Here is a 24,004-nt window from a genome sequence, read left to right as displayed (position 1 = left end):
CTTCACAAAGATAGTCCTAACTTTGGACTAGTAATAACTTCAGACTTTTCCTATCCCTGTACTCAAACTTCAGGCTAGTCCTAGCTCCTATTAGTTATAGGACGAGTTATACTCGTCCCAACTTGAGATAAGAATAGTCTTAACTCTTTGTGAATTCCACCACTGACCTCGAGCAGGAAAACTTTTGGCCAAAACCTGTAAGTCATGAAGTTATCATGGAAATAGATTTTTAAAAGTTTCTATCTTTTACGTATTAATTTTGTGTCTTTTTGTAAACGATGTGGATATTGTGTTACGTCTTGGGTTTTTTCCCTATTTTTTTTTTTACACTTTGTATTTTTTTTATTTTTATACTTTTTACTTTAATGGGTTTTCAGGCTGTTCAAATGGAGGACTATTTATATAAATGTTCAACGCAAAACAAATCTGCAGACTGTATACTTTGTATCAATGAACAAGTTTGTAATGAAATACCTTTTGTGCCTAACTTTTACATACTGTAAGGAAACCATTCTAGTAATTTCATACTTGATATCGTACCACTGCTTTACCATCCGAGATCATGTTTGAATAGACCAATTGTAAATGATGTCACAAGCCCAAAATAGTCCCCTCACTGAGGTATTAATGAAGAGCAATTTGGCTGAGAGTCATGCACAGTGAGTACGAACATGCCATCAACAATCACTCAACTCTGATGTTTAAATATTATTAGAATTTCAGTTTAATAGCTATCATACAAGATAAACATTGAATGGGTCGATGAATCCTCAACAATATCATACATCTAGATATATGGTCTAAATAAAAGTTTTTATATTCTATACAATATAATTATTACATTATGTACACACTCTCCAAGCTGAAAAGTGAGGTAAACTACAACTGATTTCAAATTTCATTGAAAACATTTGCACAACAAAACGATAAAGAATTCACGGCAACATCTTTTCTACAGAACGCCTAAACACAAAATGTGTAAAACAGGAATGTGGTCTTTTACAAAGAAAAAGATAACATGTTGAACAATATTTTTAGATAACGGTGTTAAAGTTCATTGTGGAACTAGCTTGTTGTATAAATCACGTGCTTGGTGGGTTTTAACGACCCTTACAAATTACTGACCGCAACAATTTCGATGAGCTACGCAAAAACAATTGAGGTCAGTTTGAAGATCAAATAGTCGATCGGCAATGTTCAGTTGCTAAAACTGACATTTACGTTCTACATGAACAAACAAAAATGGACAGGCTTGAAATTTCCTTTAGCCATGTTACCTTCTATGAGAAACTTTTGAAGGGGTAACAAGGCAAAAAACGAGCAATACCAGGCCTCCCTGATTGTTGTACAAAACCTCACTGAATGCAAGATGCAAAATTTGAAATCGGTATCCAATGAACAAAAAAACAATCACTTGAACAATAAACTGTTGGTGTCACAGATTGACATGGTTTGTGTCTTGCCTTTTCTTATTGTGTCTTGGTGGGCAGCACAGAAACTAAGTTAACATTAAAGGGGGGGGGGGGGGCGGAAGGAGAGCATAATCTTGTCTAGGGGTACTTCTGGCATTACTGTAATTTCCTTCTCACAAGCTGAATTAAAAAAAATTCAAATTATCGCATTAAATCTTGTCCACATTTTACTCTGGCAAGCTTTAATCACGAGTCAAAACTTCAAAGGTTCACGAGTCAAAACTTCAAAAGTTTATTTTATAAATGTTTTGTCTGTGGGTTCATCTCTCCTTACAGCTCTCCTCAATGTTTTTATGTTTTTGCTTTGTGTATTGATGAGTTAGACAAGTTCATCTTTAAAACACATCTCTGCAGACATTTTGTCTTATTTATTTAGTTTAATGTCTTGGTGGGTGTCTATTAAGGCCTCGGTGTCTTCAGATTTTCACTTCTAAGTGCTGTGATGCTTTTCTCTAGGTGGGTTCAGCCAATCTCTGTTCTTGTAACTATCTTTACACTGGTGTCTTGTTATAGCTTTGTTCTTTGGTGGGTTGGTTGATACTCTCTCAAAAAGTTAAAACTGCGTTTCTTGTGTGACTTGGATCTTACTTCTTGGTGGGTTTCTTGAATTTATTTAGGCCTCTGTGTTTTTCCTTTGGGTTTGCGCTCCTTGGTGGGTATTTTACTCTTTGTTGCTTCTGGGGCTTTCTTTAGTGGCTGCTTGTCAGACGGGTTCTTGCTTTCTCTCACTGAAAACAAATTGAAGATGAGCAAGAAATGAGCTTTAGAATGTGGGCGTGTTCATTTCGATAAGAAAAATATAACTAGCTGTTGCAAACTGCTTAACGACCCAAGGGACTTTGAGCATTTATTGAAAGCAAGATTAAAACACTGAATTAACTCTTCTTAAAACCAATACATGTATTGTACTTGACGTTAAAGTTCTGACCTCTTTTGATGGAAGCTTCTCGTCTTGGGTTCTTAAGACAAGCATCCTTCCCCGTCTCCATAAGATGTTTCCTCCAGTTTTCATCTTTATCATCTTCAGCTGCAATACTATTATGACACAAGGGGCATTTACTCATGCCAGCCTTGGGTGCTGTGTAGAAACAAAGATCAGGTTTACAAAGTTGAGAGTACTTAGAGAGCGTCTCAAAAGTCGGGCACGTTCCTAGCGCAAAAGAACGTTCCTGCGGGCATATGCCCGCAGGATCGCAACATCATGACAAAGTATACGCGGAGCGTTCCAAAAGACCGGTCCTGTGGAACGGACAAAAGCGGCGGGGATACTCTTGCGATCCAAAAAGAACGTTCCTACTGTTCCGACTTTTGAGACGCTCCCTTATTCAAATTCATAAATCCTCACCAATATTATTAAGTCGTACGAGGTGGAGGACTAAAGCACATCTATCTCTCTCCACCGATCAGGGTTAACAAGGTGGAGGACTTATACAAGTTTACCCCTACTCACTAATCAAGCTTAACAAAGTGAAAGACTAAAGCAACTCTATCCCTAGTCGTCAATAATGATTTAACATTTTCCTCAAAATATAGTGAATTTTTTAGTTTGTTTTCCAATAATTTGACTTTCAATTATAATGCATTTTTACCAAACTAACCCTCCTACTGTCTGACCATTTAACATCATCTACTGATATTGCAATAATATCTATGCCAGCCTGTAGTCAATATCAAGGGGCATCAAGGCCATAACCAGGAGCAACAGAGGCCAGGGCTTCAAGGCCTCTGTGTATCTCCTCTGGTGTACACAAGTAACTCAGAGGCCCTCGATGTTGTTAGAGGATACTTACGATGACAGATCTTTTCCGATACATAGCGATCAATCTCAGACTTCTCATGAGTCTCCGTACATCTTGGACACTTGCCAAACTTTGCTCGTCCCTCACACTCCGTCAGAAGGTGGTTATTCAACGCTGAAATCTCAACAACCTGTTTATGCAATCAGAAAATGTCAACAAAGTAGTCAATAAATAATATGATTTTTTTAATTATAGTTTATCTGTCAATTTCACATAACAATTCAAAAATCAAAGTATATACATAAGTAGATAAAAACTCTAGAAGCATTATATATATTATGGTTTATTTATCAACTGCACTGGCGGCAAAGCAGGCCGAAAAAGTACATTTATAAGTAAAAATAGATCGTAAAAAATATATAAATAAGTAATTATTTTAAAATTAATTAATTGCAAGAACAACCCAAAAGCTCATTAAAAATCTTGATTCAACACTGGTGGTCAGGCAGTCCATAAAAAACGCATTACAGAAAATAGATTATATTAAAAAAATATAAGGAACCGATTTGGCCCGGTCATAGTGTGTCACTTTTTACCTGTTTACAGCTATGGCAGCGTTTAAGCATCGGGCAATGTTTCCAGTAGTGCATATCCAGCCCTTCATCCTTGAAGTTCTTGTCCTCTTCTGAGCAGAAGATGCATTGTTTATCAATCTCGTCTCCGTAGTCGGATTGCTCAGCGATGCTTGGAGCTCGAGGCAGCTTCTTTGGCAGATCTAGAGGCAAACAGGTAATAATACAAAAAAGGTAATAATAACAACAAATAAAGGGCATTAAGATCCGCTGGTGTCCATCTTAGAGAATGGAGATGCTCTTGGGGCAGCGACACATCAATAATTTAAATGCTGATGCAGTATACCAAGGGAGTCTTACAATTCAACATTACGATGACAAAACCCAATATATGAAACACAGTTACAGTACAGGTGTAGGGGAGAGATTGCATGGAAATAATTTTTTAAAAATTGCAAATTTCATAAAAGTTCCCTCCTGGTGTGAAATTAAGCTGGCTCTGTTACTGCCCAGTTAACCAAATCCACCAAGAGACACTCTTACCTTTATTTCCAGCTTTTGGACCCTTCTTCCCTGGAGCATCTGGCTGAAATTGAGAAGAAATACAATCATTGATTATTTATGACAGAAGTAATTAAAGTCAACAAAGAAACTTTTGTTTCACATTTTGATTCAAAGAAAGACTGAAAGTGACGTACGTTTTTCCCTTGTGCCAAGGTGGCTGCTCTGAGGTCAGCCAGCTGTTGCTGAAGCTCTTCAATCTCTGCTTGTTTACGTTTCTTCTCGGATGCTTTGTCACTCTGAGCCTTGGCCTACAAATATTTAATAAAAAATAGTAATAATTTAGCAAAAAACATTGGTCGTGGTGTCAGCCACTTTCTCACACGGGCCATAGCAAGTACAGATAAACATTAACAATTAAACAGATAGAAATGACACAATTAGATCTCTTTTAGCCATCGGGAAACATTTTTGTAAAGTGATTGGCCAAAAAGGACACAACAATTTTTTTTTCCAGAGAAATATGGACAAATCTCATTCATCCCTGTAATTTGTGAATTTTTTTCGAAAAAAAAAAAATTTGTTTGACTTGTACATACCTTCTTCTCCGCCTTGGTTGGTTTCCCATCAACTTTATCCATACCATCAAAGATCTTATGATAGAGTGGATTCTTTAACGTCTTATGATCGTCTTCCGAGGGGAGATGCGATCGGACGGCTTCCGATTTTATCCGATATAACTCCAAGATCAGATGAACGGATGCTTCCCTGACCTCACCGGCCGTATGCTCCAAAGCGCGCTTTGCAAACGTCATCACATTGTCAACGGTCAAACCACTGAAAGATTCAAGTGTCAAGATTAAAGTGAACAACTATGACAACAATAATAGTTTATCAAAACCATGACTGGCAGTTTAAAGATGAATAAGTTCTTAATGTGAAAATTAAAGACGAAATAAAACAAAAATTTGCATACAAGAACATTACAGGAAAATTAAAATTCAGACCCCCAAATGACAACAGTAAAAAAAAAAAATGCCATAAGAGAATTAATTACCAATTATTTAAAAAGTTAGTTGCATTTGGTTACCTTAAGGACAAAGCAATAATGGTCAAGCTGGGACTCTAACCTACACTCTGCTGATCAGAAACACTAGACCTAGAGTCTGGTGTGCTAAACCACTCAGCAAAGCAGGCTATGAAGAACAACCCATACAGATGAAAGAAAAAACAACTAAACCCCATCACAAATGTAACTAATAAGACATGGCGTTTTCTTTAAACCAAAAGAGCTTACCTATGTTTATCAACCCCAAGATCCTTTAACAGTCTGTCTACAACGTCTACTCTAGTGACGGCAATCTTAGCTTGAGTTGTGCTTTTAAACGGTGCAACAAAATAATGTGGTACCATGTGCAGAGAGCGCACATCTTTGTATAAAGCTAGCTCGTTGATAAAGTCAATGTCAGCTGCTTTCAGTCGGGCATTCTTAAAGAAAATGGGAGGATGAAAACAACAATTATTGAAAATAAAAGACTGGAGAACGATTTCACACAACACTGAGATTCATCTTAAGGTGAGTTGTTGATATTTGCCATATTTTATATTTATATTTATATTTATTTCATTTCTCGGGAATAAAAAGTACAATAATGCACATTAATTAGGTTAAAAACATTGAAAATACAGGAATTTAAATACAGTAAAGAAAAAGAAACAACTGGAGCCGAAGAATTGCCTAAAAGAAATTTGCATAGTGATTTGTGCTCTGAAATCACACTTTAATTAAGTACTTAACATTTAAAATTTATATAAGCATGCTAAGATCAACCTTAGCCCAGTGCTTTTCTTTGATAAATTTAGAAGAAAAAAAATGGATGTTGACATAACCATGAGATATTGGAATTGTTATAGCCCCTTTCACACTACTCTATTCCCCAGGGTTGCCCCCAGGGAATAACAGCAGGCCTTTTCACACTATGATCGCTTTACTCCTTGTCTTCCCCCAGTCTGCCCCGACAAATGGGCATACCCCGGGGAATAGCGACCCCTGCTCTGGAGTAGGGGTAAGCGGTAAAACCCTGGGGGTATTCTTGAAACATGCAAACAGAACCCTGTGGAATAGGGACACAGTGTGAAACTGCCCTGGGGTAGCCGTGGGGTAACCCAAGACCCGGGCTGTATACCATGGAGATAAGAGGTACAGTGCGAAAAGGGATATTGAGTAGGGAAGGATTGAAGAAAATCACTGCAGGGAGCTAGGGTTTTAAACAAAAACATTTGGAGAAAAAAAATGTTTTGAAATCTTCAAGGAGACCTTAGAAGGGGTGGGTCTGAGAGACTTACGGTGTCTCCGATCCTAGCCATGAGATCAGGCAATACTTGCTCCAAGGAATGACCCGTATCTCCTTTGCTTGGTTTGTGTCTCGGTATCCAATCATCGTATATTGATCTGACGAGACTCAATGCAGCCATGAACACCTGAAATCACCCAGGATAAAATTAGGACAAATATTACAGCAATGTGGGAAAAGCGGCATTGAAAATATTGTTTAAACAATGTGACACTCAAAAATAATGGGTCAGGACGCTATTCTGAGGATGACTTCTCCCTGAATCTAAAATCTGTCGCTTTTACATTTATCATCAGAAATCCAGTTTGAGCTTAACGCTAAGGTAGATCTTTATACATCCATCTTAACTCTAATCCCCATGAAAACTTTCATTTTAATAACCGCTTCACATTGTTATACAAAAAATTGCATTGATACAGCCCCTTGAAAATCAACTTACAGCAAAGACTTTATCTTTGAGTCCTTTGGAGGAAAGAAAGACAGACGCCCTGAGCATGCTACGCAACTCCTCCTTGTCCATCGCCTCCGTCTCTGTTTCTAGTTTCTGCTTCAGTTCAGCGAGGGCCTCCTCTCTTAACGACCAGTTCTTAGAGTACAGTTTACTCACCTTCGGAAACATAAATAGCCAGAATAAATAACGAGTTGAAAAGGGCCCAATCTTACGGCTCTGCTTTCTGTCAAAATTTGCACTTCAATCACAGGGCAAGCATACATTAGAATATTTGGCATACACGCACACAAGTAAAAATTCCTTCCTAATCTTTGTAGTACACTTGATGGAAGCACCGAAAGTTACCTCAAGTTAAATTGCAATTCTCCCTTATGAAAATCTTTCATTTCCTGAAAATATATGATCGATTCAAATTTTCAAAATGCTCTGAAAAAAATGCCATGAAATCTCACCAAATCTTGTCCAAAGATATCAATGGCCGTCGCTGCCTCCCGCAGCGTCTTCTCGTTCAGAGGTTCAGCGTGATCTGGTGGTGCTGCTCCAGTTGCAGCAGCTTCATTTACGGCATCTGCAGGTGCCACTGTCTCATCTTCAGGTTCAGGCAGGCGTGGGGATGGCTCGAGTAACGGCTCCCTCGGAGAGCTGTTAATAGGTGACAGAAGGTTGATCTTAGATTCACCGTCAAATTATACTATTATCAAGCCCAAAATATGGGGCCGATTTCACAAAGCAAATAAAATTCATCGTAAGACAACTTGTCAGCCTTACCATGGTGATTCATATTGTGACATCACACTTTGCTTAGCAACTACGTTTGATTTGCAGTTAAGATCAATCTTAGCTCTTTCTGAAATCGGCCCCAGGGGCACGCTGCAGCCTACTCATGGGGGTTGAACAGAAAGAGGACTTCTCCTTTCACGGTCCGTAATGATGTAGGCATTGGTATCATCCACTAGGAACCTGGGCCCAATTTCATAGAGCTACAAATTGCTTAGCATGAAATCTCTTCCTTGATAAAAACAGGATGACCAACCAAATTTCAACTTGATGCATTTTGCTTGTTACTGGTATTCAGCTGTTGTTTGCTTATCCTGAAAATTACGTGGAAATTTGGTTGGTAATCCTGTTTTAATCAAGACAAAAATTTCATGCTAAGCAAATTGTTTTGCTTAGCAGCTCTATGAAATTGGGCCATGGCTGGTAGAGCAGAATGCACTAGTTTCCCATCTTCTCACGATGCAATTATACTGTTAATTCAAAGGCAAAAGTGACATGACTGGTATTCGAACCAACACTGGATACGCTGAACAAAACTTCAGCCCACAACATGCCATGGAAAAACCATGTCCAACCTTCATGTCAATGCAACAAGGAGTTTCTTATGATCTGAACGTACCTTTTTATCGTTGGTAGAGGCCTCTCATCAATGTCTATGGGTGAGGCGGGTCGGGCAATTCCATTTCTCGTAGGGGATGGACTGATGGGCTTCCTGACTGGGTCTGGTCGTCGTGGTGACTCCTTCTCTAGGGGAACACTTGTGTCTCGATCCCCGCTCTGAATAGAAAATACAAAGTAATAATAATAACTTGTTCTAATATAGCACATTTTCAATAACCTATCAATGCGCCGGTTGTTTGGACCAATAACATTTTTTGTACTCTTTCTCAGTTCCCTTCAGAGTAAACAGCCCCGGGCTGCCTTGGCACTCACATGTGTTTTCAAACACAATACCATCCTCTGCCTTGCAGTTTTTATTTTTAAAAATGACAGGCATATAAAAACTGCAAACATATTTCGTCAATTTCTATTCAAAATAATACAAAGGTGATGTTTCAGTTTTACACAGACATTTTTACGGAAAGAATAACCACAAGCAGTGCCTAGTTTTGGCATGGAACATCACAAAATATTAACACACCTTAAATATTAGTACAGCACCACACAACACAGCAACAGATCTAGTGGATTAAATCTACTCATTTTAAAGTTAACCTTACCGCTTAACCCAACAGAAACAGCGCATATGTATTTTTAAAACCCTGTCACAAAAATATAGAATATTCTCATGTATTTTTTCGTACTTACATTTTTGGGTGGCCAGAACAAATTCTTGAGAGAAAAAAGGAAAATCAATGTTTCAATTAACAAAAATTGTATGATAAAAAATCTTCCTCAACTCTATTGGCAAGAGACTGTTCAATTCAAAACAGGACAGGTCTTATACTTCATTCTTGGGGTAATACAGTTTTTTCTTTCTAAGTGGGAATTTAAACATAGGCCTATTTGGAAAAAATTCAATAGGCACCAAGGAAGTGCCCGGTGCTTTGGAGGCAATTGCCTCAGTTGCCTCAGTGAAGTTTCTAGCCAGCGCAGGCCTCGTTATTAAAGGAACACAAAACCAATAACTGTTCGGTCTTTGGCAAGTGATTAACCAATGGGCAATTCAACCGAAACAGTTATTGGTTACGACCCCGAAAACGCACCCTGTTCTTTACCTTGCTGAGTTGCAACAGGTCGTTGACCTCTAGCTGTTGATAGATCTGTAGTCGATATTCTTCCATCTGGATCTTCTTGACCTTAGCAAGGTCGTAGTCTTCCGTCTCGATGGCTCGGCGTTTCTCCACCTCATAACGACCAAGTTTCTCACCAACCTACGAGACAAATTGTGACAGTCGTATCAGATTATTCCTATTGATTGGTAAAGGAGTCATTACTTTCCAAGACTGATTGAGCTGAAACTTGCACAGGTTTGTAAGTGACAAGAAAATAAAAGAGATGGCGGTTGACGAGACACGTTGTTAATCAATGTTGGTGATATGTTTTGATTGGGTTGTATACCCTCTTGGTTACCTACCTTTTGCAGATCAGCGATGGCTTGCTTTAACTTCTTGGCCATGTCATACTGCTCCTCTAAAGAAAATAACAATAACCAAAAATAATAGTGGAAAACATAATATCCAATAGAAACAGTTTATTACTTCCTACAAATGGCTACAACCTTGCTAGCCTCAATTTGAAACCCTGGTGCACACTTTTTTAAACCAGTAAAAGCAAGAAGAAACTTGATGTGCTTTGTGTTTATTAGTAATACTTACGAAGTACAGCTTCATTTTTTCTGACGTCCAATTTTCTGATGATTTGAGCCACCTCTGGGTCTTGGTACATATCAAATGCCAGATCATCCATTGGGGAGATGTAGTCCTTCCTAGAAGAATAAAACAGATTGGAATATTGGAATGGCTCTGTGTTCTACACAGAGTTGTGGCTGACGAATAAGAACACCAGAATCAAGCTCTGGTGTTGGGTTCGAGTCCTGGTCAAGACACTTAGTGTCCTTTTAAAAGCAAGACATTTCAAAACTATTGATGTGTCCTTCGGATGGGGGGCCTAACGTCGTAGGTCCCATGTGTTGTGTCATGCAAGTAAAAGAACCCAGTGCACGTATCGTAAAGAGAAGGGGTTTGCCCTGGTGTTCCTGGTCTGATCGGCAGTTTATTGTGACACATCAGCCACACCAGGTCGGACACACTTGTGGCACATATACCATAATAATATCTCTAGAAAAGACAGAGGCTGGCCACAGACCTACAGTGGAAAAGAAACAGTATGTCACTGACCTATTGACAGCACCAAGTACAGCAGGATCCACGTCGTTTCCATTCTTCAAATCATCTCCATAGTAACCTTCCGGCATGAAATCTTTGATCACCTGATTCACTTTCTGTTTGTTTTCTTCGTCATATTGGATGAGATCCTCTTCTGATGTTATCTCGTCACCAATCACGTTAATAGCGATCAGGCTCACCTAGAAACAAAAAAAAATGGGAGTTTTCTTCTTTGTTTTCCAGAGGCAAAAAAAGGACAATTAAATGAAGAAATCCACCATTTTTATGAAATAATTCAGCTCTCAATGAAACACAGTTCATCATAAGCAAACTAGTCTTGGTGCAAGACAATATTATCACTATCACTTAGCTATCGCAATCCCACACCTTACTTCTCCTTGCTGTGCACAAACAATAGTGGGCGCTGTTGGAAAAATTCCAGGTCACCACCAACACATCACACTAAAAAACAGCGGGACGTCACTGTTTATTTTTTGAAAGTGAATGGCCTCCTACTTTAGCCCTACCTGATTGTACGTGTTGTATTTGTTGACATGGTTTTTGTGTATGACGAGTCTTAGGTACTGCCCGACTGCATCTACATGGACAGACTTCAACTCTCTTGCCTTGTAGCCCGTCTTGGAGTTATCGGACATGGCAACATACCTGTTATCAAATGTACAAAGATGAATGCAAAAGATTAACCAACTTGGATTAACACTCAGACCTCGGACACTTTTTCCAGAGATGCCATTATTTGCATCTTGCATTCAGGGAGATTTTGTACAACAATCAGAGAGATTTCAGAATTACATTCAACATACATATAAATGAACAACGTTTCCAAAATTATGGAGATATTATATATGTGCTTTAGTGCTGTTTATTTGTTTATTATTATTCAAATTTGCTCATCAGATCATGGAAAGATGGGTTTATTTTCAGGGAACTTTCTTCAGAATCAGAGAGTATGGGGCCTCCGCTTTTCTCAAATACCTTAAAATGACAAACTTTCCAAACCATCTGTTTGTGGATCTCACCAGAGACTGAGTACAATGCAGTGCACTCCTACAGCCCACCAGATGAAATTAAAATGCCAATTTAATTTGTTTTACTACAATTTGTTAACTCATGATTTAGTTTAGTGTATCTTAACCTACCCCAGTCTCTTGTAGCGAGTTCCATGAAGTGTTGTGATGTGGTCTGGTGGTAAACTTCCGATGTAAAACTCGATCTTAGTCGCTGTGATGGTGAAGAAGAAAAAGAAGAAGAAAAAAAATACACTTTAAAAAAAAGTTCCAGAAGTAGTTGGCAACGTTTTGCCGCACTGACAAGTCAAGTCAAAACAATCCATCAAACAAAATAATTAATGTTTGTGAGTGTTGAACGAACAGCAGAATCAGATTCAGACTAAAGATTTGTATGCCTGGCCCAACAAAATAGTTGTTCTTTGGATCTACAGTTCACAATTTTTCGCAATCAGACTACTTCATGAAGAGGATTTTGGAGGGTTTGAAAGGATAGGTTTATGGTTAACGTCAAACTCACGTATCAGATATTGATGAGCTAGCAACTGCAGTTTCCTGATCCGGATCTTCTCCGCTAACTGGATGACAATCTCTTGAGGATAAAGACAAAATCTTGTGGACTGCCATCCTCTAGATAGCGGACTGTGAACCTCAAGCTCTCGGATATTGAATCCAGTGTCTACACCACTCGCATGAATCACTGTGAAGAATATCTTGTGTGGCATTTTGATTCGGCCTTCGTGAGGTTCAACTTTGTGTTACAGCCGAAATGGCCTTGCCTGTTGATAAAGAATAAAAACATTGTTAACTGTTATTGAGGGGTGTAATCTTATATACATTAATGAAAAATCCTGAACTGAATTTGGTGGGTGTGTCCTCTGACGGTGTTTAGAGTCTAGAGATTAGGCTCTCCTGATTTGGACATGATCTCATACTTACTCTCTTGAGGCATTTATCTCTGTAACGTTATCGTACACATCCAGCAGCGCAACCACCAATCGTCGGCAGGAGGTATACGTTATCGCAACTACAATCCCTGCGAATACAGTTCATTCAGTGTAATTATATAATTTAATACAATTTAGTATATTAATGGTGCTTGCATGGATATATCTGTGTCTAGCTTAGTTTAAAGCCATTGGACCCTTTCGGTACAGAAAAAAAAAAATCACAGATTTACAAATAACTTACAGGGTTTACAGTAGGTAGTGGTGAAAGACTTCTTTTGAAATAATATTCCATGAAATGCTTTACTTTTTGAGAAAACAGTAAAACAATATCAATTCTCGTTAGCGAGGATTACGGATTATTTTAAACACATGTCATGACATGGCGAAACGGGCGGATACAAGGGTGGGCTTTCCCGTTATTTTCTCCCGACTCCGATGACCAATTAAGCCTAAATTTTCACAGGTTTGTTATTTGTTATAGAAGTTGTGATACACAAAGTGTGGGCCTTGGACAATACTGTTTACCGAAAGGGTCCAATGGCTTTAATATATGAAATAAAAACAAGAAGAATCGTTCAGTTTTATGGAAGAATATGGATTCTGGAACTTTTTAAATATTAGTTTTTGGAAGGAAGGATTTCCATATCCTGCCACCACTTTTTTAATTTGTTAATTAATTAGGCCTAACTAACTGGTTAATTTACTCAAGTCAAATGAGATATTCCTTTGTATCACATGATGATCGAGTTGAGTTGAGGACTTTAGTAAACAACCCGGGCACTGACCATGCTGACTCGGGTAAAACTTAAAACCCAATCCAGTAGAGTACTACTGGTGGAAAAGTTTCTGCATGGCGCCACCACTTTTTCATTCGTAATAAAATAATATAGTATCTAATTTACCTGATTGATATATCCCTTTTTGTAAAAATGAGTGAAAAAGTGGTGGCGCCATACGGAAAGTTATCCCTACTAGTACTAGCTCCATGGTACTAGTGACTTAACTGCTAACACTTCTAATCTACCTCCATGCACTTACCATGGAGGTACAAATGTAGGCCCATGCACCTGCTAACTTAGTCAGTGATGACGTGAGCCAAAGGCCAAACTACCTCACCTGCTCGCTGCCAACTGCAAAAAGAAATTAATCGTAATACAATAATAAATAAACTTAACTTACCACATTAAAAAGCAGCAGTTGTTATCAATCAATGTTTAATCTTGTGCCCATCTAATGATGAAAGAAACGTGTCTTTCCCTAAAAAAAAATGAGTTTACAGCTCAAACAAACCTTCCCGAGTTCCAAACACAACAAACTCATGACACGAGCTACGCTCTGCAATATAAATACCGAGTGTCGAGATGTCTCAAGAGTGGCTACTGAGCCCTAAGTTCGACAACTCGACACAATGTATGCGAGATCTCGACCTACAACGGCTGCGTCATTGATGAGTCAGCTCGACCCACCGTAAACTGGCAACGGGGAAGCTTTAACGCCGTTCTCTGGGAGCTTTTCTTGGTACGTTAGATTAAGTGAGGGGTCGAGAAAAATGGCTGAAGATTGGGCCTGGGGCCAGCGGCTGTCAATCACAAAGGTGTAATATTATTATTCATCTAAAAATCGAAGTTTTGCCGGCAACAAGTAACAAACAACATTATAGTGTTATTTGATAATCTCTCCCTTCTGACAAGAAACTATGAACCAGTTTGTTTTCGTATTGCCATTAAACAAAAACAAAATTAATAAAATCGAGGCGGCTTTCTATTTTTGATAATAATATTTTTTCCCAGGTCAACTTCTTGAAAAATTAATTAACGTTCATTAAAAAAAAAAAGACGAACATAAATGCACGCATTAGGCCTTCATAAATTGAATTTTTATGACTTGTGTAGTTTTTGTTGGTATTTTATTATGCGACCAAAGACATTTCAAACTAGGCCTTTTATTGGATTTATTGTCCGCGCTTGCAGTTTGTTATTACAGGATGCTCATAAATATATAAATATAGATATATAAAAACCAAGAGGGCATACTTATTTATTTTACTGGTATTCTAGACGATGACAGGAGCTTCACTCCTCGGATGTGTATTGTCCACTAAGAAAATATAATAATATGTTGAGTGTCTGGACTAAAAAAATACATGAAGGATAATGACTATTATAGGACAGCAAACTAGATCACATTGAGAGGGATTCACTCAACAAAACGATTTGACTTAAAAATGCCACATCAACCGAAGTTCGAGAAAGTATGATATGTTAAGCTAGCTAAAAGAGATGCATTAGTCGATCGGGGGGGGGGGCAGCATCGGTCAGGCCATAAAATAACTGTTTGTTTGGGTTTTTTTGCCTTAGTTGATATACCTCATCAGGTCCTAATGGTTGGTAAGCAGTTTGCACCCGAGATAATTTTCTCACCTTTCAAGTAAGCACCCTTTTAAAATTATACAATTCGTTTTTGTTCGGCCCCCATCTAGAGCGTAAGTGACCATACACATATTGAACTTTGAGAGCGCTGTTGCTATTCAACCCGGTGTCGCATGCAATTATGTCCTCTATGCAATACTACCCGGAGGACATTACAAAAAAATGTCCGCCGGACGGTTTTGCATATGCAATCGTGTCCGCCCGGACGCTGCTGCATAATGCAATTGTGTCCGCCCGGACATAATTGCATATGCAGTTGTCCGCCCCGTGCAAAACCGTCCTTGCAGTAAACTTAACGCCCTTGGTCGACAGAACATGTTTACCCTTGTTTTTAAAAAAGCTAACTAATAAGTGCATGTCATGAATGACATGGGAAATGTTCGGCCGTTCGGTGTTCGGTAAAATACGTGAATATTCATGCTGCATTACGTAGGTTCAGTGCATGCACGCTCGCTTGACGCGCGCACATACATGTGCATCATGTACATGTCCACTGGACGGTTTTTGCATAGTCCCGGACACGATTGCACATGATGGGGGTGATCTGCGATATTATGGAGTGACTTTCCATTAAAACCATTTCACCTTGTTTGCAAAAAAGGGTGGCATTGTACGATAGTCAATAACTTGTCCTTGCATGCAGGACACAACAGTCGATCACCGTGGGCATGTAGAAATATATTTCTACCTCCACGGGTCACATACAGTTGAGTAGAAATAAATGCAAAAGAATTTTTAAAGCGAAATTTGCAGTTTACCTTTTTGTTCCCCATTTATTCAAAATCGTGACGTATAACTGCAGCAGCAACCTCATTCGTTGGATCCTAATTGCTATGGTTCGATGCTTTCTTTCATTGAGCCGTGTACAAAGTCCTAGCTATATAGGACTCTTTTGTAAACATTTGATGTAAGGGTATCTTGTGCAAACACTACATTTGAAAGCAGACGGCCCAACACACTGACGTCACACACTCACCTCGTAAGGTAAGTTTTGTTTATCCATGTTGTGTAAAAACACCAAACTGATCAATTTAAAAAGCAAACCTGTTCACTCCATTGATATAATGACTGTGTGCTTTTGGGATCCTTTCGGAATTTTTAGGTAGGAATTCACTTGCAGAAGCAAGGTTGTGTATTGCTCTACACACTAGGACCCGCACAATTCAGAGAAGCCACCCTTGCTCTTGTTCTGTCCTTACCATGGTTTCAGCGGGTACATTGTGGTGATACGATCCTGGTATTTGTACCTACGGCGGGAGGTGATGGGGGTGTGCCTTAAACAATTCTACCTCTGATTTGACATGCAAACTATGGAACTTATTGGTACACTATCATTTAGCTGTGTTGGTCCTGCAGTGTGCCACGACAATGTGGTCGGTATATTGGCTGTGTGGGCTCCCGGCCTATATAATAGGTTTGTCCGTTTGTCCCAATTCCAATTGGCACACAATCACACAGCAGCTAAGCCCTGCCATGGCAGGTTCTTTTCGGTTATGGGCTCTTGTGGTTCCAAGTGAGAAGTTGCAGAAATGTTTGTATACGCGCACGAGCTTTTGAAGGTCATGCGCCATTATGTTCCTATAAAACATTGACAGCCGTTTTGAAAAGTTTGAAAATTGCACTGCTGGAAGGACTAGTTATCTTTCTCACTGGCTCTTTTATAGCCATGCCATTTTCTGAAATTCGTGGTGCATCATAGACTGCAAAAATGTTAATTCTTTATCATCACAGTTGTTTTATCTTATAGATTGTGAGATGTGCAAAGTTAATAGGGTAACATAGGCTTATGCATAAATCCGTGGAACTCAATTTGAACTTTGTCCTTGCATGGTCTATTATAATAGACTCGTTGTCAAACCACAGAGCAAGCTCCGTCTGTGTACTATGTCAAGGAAGGAACCTTCCTCAATGGTCAAACTACCACAGCAGTGGCATAGGAACAGGAATCGATTTTATGAAGGACAAAAGTCAAGGCTAACTTCCTGCTACTTTAGAAACAAGAGACCTGTTAGGTCAAATAAAATATCATAAAAAAAACACAAGTTGATCGTCCCCGCCCGCATCTTTTTTTAAATATTTTTTTTACTCCATCTTTTCAAAAGGACACTGGCCTATCTGGGTCTAACATGATGCTCTTGAACATGTGTAACCGTCCGTTTCATAAAACATACCAGCAAATCTTTCTACAAATCCGTCCCCGGTATCACTAAACAGTAATAGTGTTAATTTTATGAAGGACAAAAGTCAAGGCTAACTTCCTGGTACTTTAGAAACAAGAGACCTGTTAGGTAAAATAAAATATTTAAAAAAACACAAGTTGATCGTCCCCGCCCGCATCTTTTTTTTAATATTTGTTTTACTCCATCTTTTCAAAAGGACACTGGCCTATCTGGGTCTAACATGATGCTCTTGAACATGTGTAACCGTCTGTTTCATAAAACATACCAGCAAATCTTTCTACAAATCCGTCCCCGGTATCACTAAACAGTAATAGTGTTAATTTTATGAAGGACAAAAGTCAAGGCTAACTTCCTGGTACTTTAGAAACAAGAGACCTGTTAGGTCAAATAAAATATTTAAAAAAACACAAGTTGATCGTCCCCGCCCGCATCTTTTTTTAAATATTTTTTTTACTCCATCTTTTCAAAAGGACACTGGCCTATCTGGGTCTAACATGATGCTATTGAACATGTGTAACCGTCTGTTTCATAAAACATACCAGCAAATCCGACCCTGTTAATACTATAACAGTAATAGTGTTAAGACGGGTCCTCCTCATGCAACAAATAATAGGTATAAAATAAGTTTGCAATGGGTTCATTTCAAACTGAAGAATTGGTGGCCTGTGATTTGAAATACTAAGCGGCCATCTTGAAAAAAAAGAAAATAGTAAATAGTAAGGCCCTCATCCTCCTCTTTTTTGAAAAATCCGGACGATAAACTGGTAGTGTTTTTGTTTTTGCCTTTTATGACCTGTTATTACTTTCCCTTATAACGCACCCGTACCCCGTGCCATTACAGACGGTACTAAAACTTTGCTCCAACCAGCATCTAAGACAAAACATGACAGCGGTAAGCAAAGACTCCTTTGACACGGCTGCGGCTGAGATGAAAGACGGGACGGTAGCCATCGTGACTGGGGGTGCTGATGGTTTAGGTAAATCCTTCTCACACGCTCTACTCAAGAAGAAAGCCAAGGTAATGTTTGGAGGAGACGATCATTTTGAGAAGTCAGTCAAAATATAAATGAATGGTGGGATTGGTGGCCGTGACTCGGCGCATATATCGCCAAGTATAGCGTGCGCATTTTTGTTACCAACTCGTCCGCTTTTTGTTTTTCTTTACACCAAACCCAAAAGTAGAAGGCAATAAAATTCACAACAATGGCGCAAATAAATTCTCATAATTATACCCGCATGTACAGTGCAAATATTCGCAAAAAAAGAAAGAAAAACAGTTAAAAATGAGTAGTGGTTGAAGCTTTTATGCTTTATGGGGCGGATAAACAGGAATAAACTATAAATAAACAGCAAATTTGAGGGTGGGTACAACCATGCAGGAAGGAATAGAAGGAGCTCGAATGACCCGCAAAACCGCAGAGTAACAAAAGAATACCCTGACAATGCCCCTGTCTGGCCAGTGGAAAAAGATAGGGGACCTCCAGCTGGACGGCCGATTAACGAGCAGGATTAGATTTCTTTCTACAGAACGTGCGGTACCGCCGCTCTGCACCGTTGCCTTCGTGTAAAGTTGAATCATTGGAGACAAGAATTGTGAATACACACCTTTTCATTTACCATTTTGTGGTGTTTCACTGAAACATCTTGGCATATTTTTTCATTTTTTCGACTTTCCGGTCACTAGCGGTGGTTCAAAATTTGGGTATTATAGCACACGAGGGTGGTTGGTATTCAATTGTGTTTTTCGATTTGGTGAGCACAAGTGTACACAATTTGTATCAGGTCTCAAAAAAGTTGTTTTTCTGTAGTATATCCATACGACATACGACACCATGGTTGAGTGAAGTCGTCGAGTTAATCCAACTTTGGTTCTTTTCAGAACCACCCCAACTCATTTAGAGATTGTTATTACATGGTGTTACCACAAACTGTTCTATATCTTAATCCTACTCGTTAATCGGCCGTCCAGCTGGAGGTCCCCTATCTTTTTCCACTGGCCAGACAGGGGCATTGTCAGAGTATTCTGTTGTTACTCTGCGGTTTTGCGGATCGTTCGAGCTCCTTCTCTTCCTTCCTCCATGGTACAACCATGTGTAGACACAAATTTGTGTGACTGTTTGGCTCTGAAAAGAGCCGGGGTGTGGTCTCAGTTAACAATGTGAATAATAATACACATACACTTATTCGATGTGCACTATTATGCGCACAATCCATATCTTTTTAATTGTGTCGATGACGTGTGAATGAGATCAACATACAAGTTGCTCATGTTTTCGATCCGTTCGCAGGGTTTGTGCATAGCTGATTTCAACGAGACGACTGGAAACAGGACGCTTCGGGAATTTGCGGATGAGTTCGGAGAGGATCGTGTCATGTTCGTCAAATGTGACGTTACCTCTAAGTCCGAATTCGAAGGTACATATCAGTTGTTACAGTTTATTTATAAGAGAATAGAAATATTTGGGATTAGACTTTCATGCGTGTGACGTCATTTGATTAGGGAGCCCTCAACTAGAGGTAAGCAGAAGGTTGCACGTTGGCCCGTAGTGCGCCGCCGCGCCGCGCTGCGTTTTCCTTTCTTTCGTCGGCGATGACGTCAATGCATAATGTCCACTGTACAAGTCGGTGGTTCGCATCATTTCGATACTGAACTGTTCCACACCAATAAGCAAGTGTTCATCTCTAATTAAAGTAAACAAATTGTCGATGTTTTTTACAGATGTTTTCAAAAAGACGAAGGCGAAGTTTGGATGCATCAACTTGGTGGTGAATAATGCTGGAATAGTGAACGAAGACGACTGGGAAAAATGCGTCGACACTAATCTGGTAACAACCTTTAAACGGTCGCCATTTTGTTTCCTCGCTCCTATCTTCCGAATTTATATGTTATATTCAGAGTGATGTCTTAGAAAACATTATTTGAAAAAAAAACTATGCCGGGCCTGATACTCCACGGAGGTAACGAAGGCGACCGATTGCCAACATGTCCATCATAGGGTGCCTTTCACCAAGAAGAAAATGTCTTGGTGTTCTTGTTCTTTCAAAATCGAAACATACATGCCTGCTATGCTGTCTATTTACGAAAGTCATTTGGATCGTTTATAACCATGTAGACCAACTGACGAATATTGTCATTGACTATATATAAAGATAAATGAGTTGGTACCAAATGGGTTGAGTGGGGTGGGGGAATCCCCGGTTCATTTTCACGTCTGTGTGGTCACTCATATTTCACAATTTTCCTCCTCTCTTTTGAACAGAAAGGTACAATGAATGAGGAGTTGGTACCAAATGGGTTGGGTTGAGTGGGGTGGGGGAATCCCCGTTTCATTTCACGTACGTATGGCCAATCATATTTCACAAATTTCCTCTTCTGTCTTGAACAGAAAGGTACAATGAGAGGAACCAAGCTTGCCATCAGATACATGGGCTCAGAAGAGGGTGGTGAAGGTGGAATGGTCATCAATGTTGCATCAATGGCAGGTGAGCAAGAAAACATTAGGGAGGTTTAGATGCACGTTTGTTACGCGAGCAAATACGTGAACGTAAACGTCAGAAAATGGTGTTGTTTCTATAGGTGACGTCGCCACTTTGGGCTTATTGCATGCTCACGTATAAAGTCTTCACGTACGTACACCTGACGTAAAAATAGGGAGGTTTAGTTGCACGTTTCGCGAGCAATACGTGAACGTGAACGTCAGAACATGCTTCTTACCAATCTTAGTGACATCACCATTTTGGGCGTATTTCATGCTCACGTATTAAGTCTTCAGGTACGTACCTGGCGTGAAAAATGGTTAAGTTCGCGTTTAACAACACTAGGGAGGTTTAGCTGCACGTTACGCTAGCAAAAACGAGAACGTGAACAGTCAGAAAATTGTGTTGGACAAATTTCACGTTTTTTAAAACGTGAAGTTACCATTTTTCACGTCAGGTGCGTACGTGCAGACGTCATACGTGAGCACGAAATAAACCCAAAGGGGTGACGTCACCTTGAATCCACGTTTTTGCTCACGTAACGTGCAGCTAAACCTCCCTACTATTTTCTGACGTTCACGTTTACATTATTTTGCTTGCGTAACGCGCATACCTTCCTATTACCGACGGGGTAAAAATCACATAAATGCATTCTATATAGTCACCGTTATACGAATTACATGTAGATCATTTAGATCATCAAAGCAAGTTTTCTCGGTAAATTCGGACAAAAAGATAAATTATGTAAAAAAAAATGTGTTCAACTTCCAGCGCATGTTTCTCTCACTCAATCAAACAAAGTTATCAGAAGAATAGTCTTATCAGTGATACTTCGTAAGTTAAAACTTGTTTTTCCCCCAATCTTTTTTCTTGTCAAAGGTCTTCAAGCGGCAAGTTTCATGCCTACCTACACCGCTACAAAGTTCGCCAGCGTTGGGTGGACTAGAGCTCTTCAGGTAAAAACTAATTACTTTCACTGATCAAATACAAAACCTTATCGAAATGTCGCCAAACGTGAAGTTTGCCATATTGTGCCTTGTGGTTCTGTAATGATCGTTTGTCATTAACTCGCAATGAGATATTCATGCAAGTTTCAAGAAGAGGCTTTGATACAAAATTGTTGCTCCATTTTTTAATCGTATTTTATTATGAACCTCGTGCGAATTTACTGCTTTAGCTGGGCTATGGCTGAAAGGCGTCACCCTTATAAAAAGCGTTGCCACCGCGAGCATAAAAACACACAACTTCGTGTGACAAGGGTGTTTTTTCTTCCATTATAATCTCGCAACTTCGAAAACCAATTGAATTCAAATTTTCGCAGGTTTGTTATATAATGCATAAATGTTGAGATACACCAAGTGAGAAGATTGGTCTTTGATAATTACCAAAGGTGTCCAGTGCCTTAAGTAACTAAACTCCATCTCGTTCACAGGCTGACCCGTGCTTGAAGGCGATTGGAATAACCTTCGGCGCTCTGTGTCCAGCATTTGCAAACACAGCCATCGTAAAGGAAATGGATCGGTTAAATAGTGATGTACATCGGGATATTGCTACTGCTGCTTTGCAAAAGCTTGGACTCTTAGAGTAAGTATTAACCATAGAGTTATATATAACTCTATGGTATTAACACAAATCAAACCTTATCTATCACCGACATTATTTAGGAAGTGTTTAGTTAAAAGGCTGAGCCGTCATTATCAAAAGTCGCTGTACATTGACTAAGCGTTTACCAAATTATTGCACGCACCCATGCCTTTACAAGGTTCCTTTAATGTTACTAGCAATAAGCTCATTTGTAAATGTATAAACGACTAACGGTGTGGGCACGATCAAGGTAATTAATTGTACACGGTGAGGTACGGCCTACATCAGTCCCCTGAGCCACGTGTCTTTGTAGCACTTCCCGTGATTGGTTCTCGACAAAAAAAAGACCTTTGAGGCCTATATAGGGGCACAGCAGACCTACCAGGTAAATTTATTGTTTCTTCGAAACAGATTGACACTTTATATAAATTTACCTGGCAAAGTGCACTGCCAGCTTGCTGTAGCATTACGGTCTCCCATAAATTCACAATAAAATTACTGTGGTATAACAAAACCGAATGTTGATGTTTTTTTTATTGTTTTGTTGTCCCATTCCAGAGTGGACGAGGTTACCGACTCTTTTCTTCGACTCGTTCTTGACAAGTTCTGGGAGGGAAAGGTGCTTGGCTTGACGAAGTTAAATGGTATCGTGCAGGTCTAAATGAGAATCACTGCCCAATTCAGAATTAAGGAGCTTTTATTATTCTCGTACTGTTTAATATTTAAAAGGCCGGTGTCCCAGTCCCAGTTCCAGTTAAATGCCCGCCGCAGATTCCGTTCCCCCGATCTCTATCGGAAGAGATTTGTACACAGTTTGCCACATGGGGGACCAGAAACTCCTACCTCACCGGTGTCAGGTGCAATTGTCTCCGCCATGTAATACTGTCCGCTCCGGACTCCCCTGCATATGCAATCGTGTCCGAGGCTATGCAAAAACCGTCCGGTGGACATGTACATGACTGTACATGTATGAGCATGCACTGAACCTACGTATATGCATCAAGAATATACACGTATTTTATGATTGCAGCGAACACCAAACGACCGAACATTTCCCATGTCATTCATGACATGCACTTAGCTTGTAAAAAAAAGGCTACAGCAAGGCTATTTTGCACGGGGGCGGACACAACTGCATATACAAATGTCCAGGCGGAGCGTCCGGGCGGACATGATTGCATATGCAAAACCGTCCGGCGGACATTATTGCATATGCAATAATGTCCTCCGGATAGTATTGCATAGAGGACATGATTGCATGCGACACCGGTCGTATTGGAGATGCCGACTATCGGCTTGTACCAACCGGTCAACATGCGTTGCAGCACACGCCGTATCCGAAATGGCGGCAACGGTTACGTCTCACGGTTCAAGTTGCTATGGATGTTGCTATAGGATGTCCTATATTCAATCATGATGACGCAGCGATCCAGTAATAGCTTCATCCGTGTCACCAATTTAGACACGGTCAAAGCGGCCCTCAGCAACTGCCGTATGTCGCCGGTTCGGAAACTATGGCCCTGACTAATGGCTAGTGTTTTGCTTGTAATTGTGTCAAGTTCAAGGTTTTGCCCCATCGCGGAGGCATGAATCAATATTATCCACAGCACAATTTATTAACAATAAAGTTTAGAAGGCCAATGCTGCAGTGGGCCTACTATA

The 24,004-nt window shown here is 39.7% G+C and overlaps 2 protein-coding genes across 3 annotated transcripts; one reads left to right on the top strand and one right to left on the bottom strand.

The window, feature by feature from the left end:
* Window positions 1-7: 7 nt before the first annotated feature.
* On the bottom strand, window positions 8-14,046 carry LOC139951077 (centrosomal protein of 104 kDa-like). Of its 2 annotated transcripts, XM_071949904.1 has the most exons (21): window positions 13,852-14,046; window positions 12,243-12,501; window positions 11,855-11,936; window positions 11,222-11,360; window positions 10,707-10,894; window positions 10,185-10,294; window positions 9,944-9,999; window positions 9,585-9,740; window positions 9,175-9,198; window positions 8,486-8,643; window positions 7,542-7,731; window positions 7,078-7,245; window positions 6,631-6,765; window positions 5,582-5,772; window positions 4,884-5,121; window positions 4,482-4,595; window positions 4,327-4,369; window positions 3,808-3,986; window positions 3,263-3,401; window positions 2,401-2,550; window positions 8-2,200 (listed from the first exon to the last, which is right to left on the bottom strand). In XM_071949904.1, the coding sequence occupies exons 2-21, from the start codon at window positions 12,445-12,447 to the stop codon at window positions 2,082-2,084; spliced, it is 2,784 nt and encodes a 927-aa protein (XP_071806005.1). In that variant the 5' UTR covers window positions 12,448-12,501; window positions 13,852-14,046; the 3' UTR covers window positions 8-2,081. The 2 variants fall into 2 exon arrangements, with proteins under 2 accessions (XP_071806005.1, XP_071806006.1); XM_071949905.1 differs by lacking the exon at window positions 9,175-9,198 and having other exon boundaries at window positions 9-2,200.
* Window positions 14,047-15,621: 1,575 nt separating this feature from the next.
* On the top strand, window positions 15,622-23,834 carry LOC139950788 (15-hydroxyprostaglandin dehydrogenase [NAD(+)]-like). Its single transcript, XM_071949597.1, has 8 exons — window positions 15,622-16,085; window positions 18,123-18,299; window positions 19,570-19,696; window positions 20,001-20,107; window positions 20,668-20,764; window positions 21,638-21,714; window positions 22,191-22,342; window positions 22,901-23,834. Exons 2-8 carry the CDS (start codon window positions 18,165-18,167, stop codon window positions 23,001-23,003), a joined length of 798 nt encoding a protein of 265 aa, XP_071805698.1. The 5' UTR covers window positions 15,622-16,085; window positions 18,123-18,164; the 3' UTR covers window positions 23,004-23,834.
* The last annotated feature ends 170 nt before the right edge of the window (window positions 23,835-24,004 follow it).

Source organism: Asterias amurensis, chromosome 18 (assembly GCF_032118995.1).
Source record: "Asterias amurensis chromosome 18, ASM3211899v1".
In the NCBI taxonomy this organism is placed as follows: Eukaryota; Metazoa; Echinodermata; class Asteroidea; order Forcipulatida; family Asteriidae; genus Asterias; species Asterias amurensis.
This window is presented reverse-complemented; position numbering and strand designations above follow the sequence as displayed.

What these genes read in the sequence shown, in the direction of transcription:
- LOC139951077 (XM_071949904.1), bottom strand. Translation starts at nt 12,447, where the DNA reads ATGCCACACAAGATATTCTTCACAGTGATTCATGCGAGTGGTGTAGAC. An exon ending in CCATCGCTGATCTGCAAAAG is followed by an intron (nt 9,741 to 9,943) that starts GTAGGTAACCAA and finishes TTTGTCTCGTAG; the next exon opens with GTTGGTGAGAAACTTGGTCG. An exon ending in CCTCTACCAACGATAAAAAG is followed by an intron (nt 7,732 to 8,485) that starts GTACGTTCAGAT and finishes ACCTATTAACAG; the next exon opens with CTCTCCGAGGGAGCCGTTAC.
- LOC139950788 (XM_071949597.1), top strand. Translation starts at nt 18,165, where the DNA reads ATGACAGCGGTAAGCAAAGACTCCTTTGACACGGCTGCGGCTGAGATG. An exon ending in CAATGTTGCATCAATGGCAG is followed by an intron (nt 20,765 to 21,637) that starts GTGAGCAAGAAA and finishes TTCTTGTCAAAG; the next exon opens with GTCTTCAAGCGGCAAGTTTC. An exon ending in CAAAAGCTTGGACTCTTAGA is followed by an intron (nt 22,343 to 22,900) that starts GTAAGTATTAAC and finishes GTCCCATTCCAG; the next exon opens with AGTGGACGAGGTTACCGACT.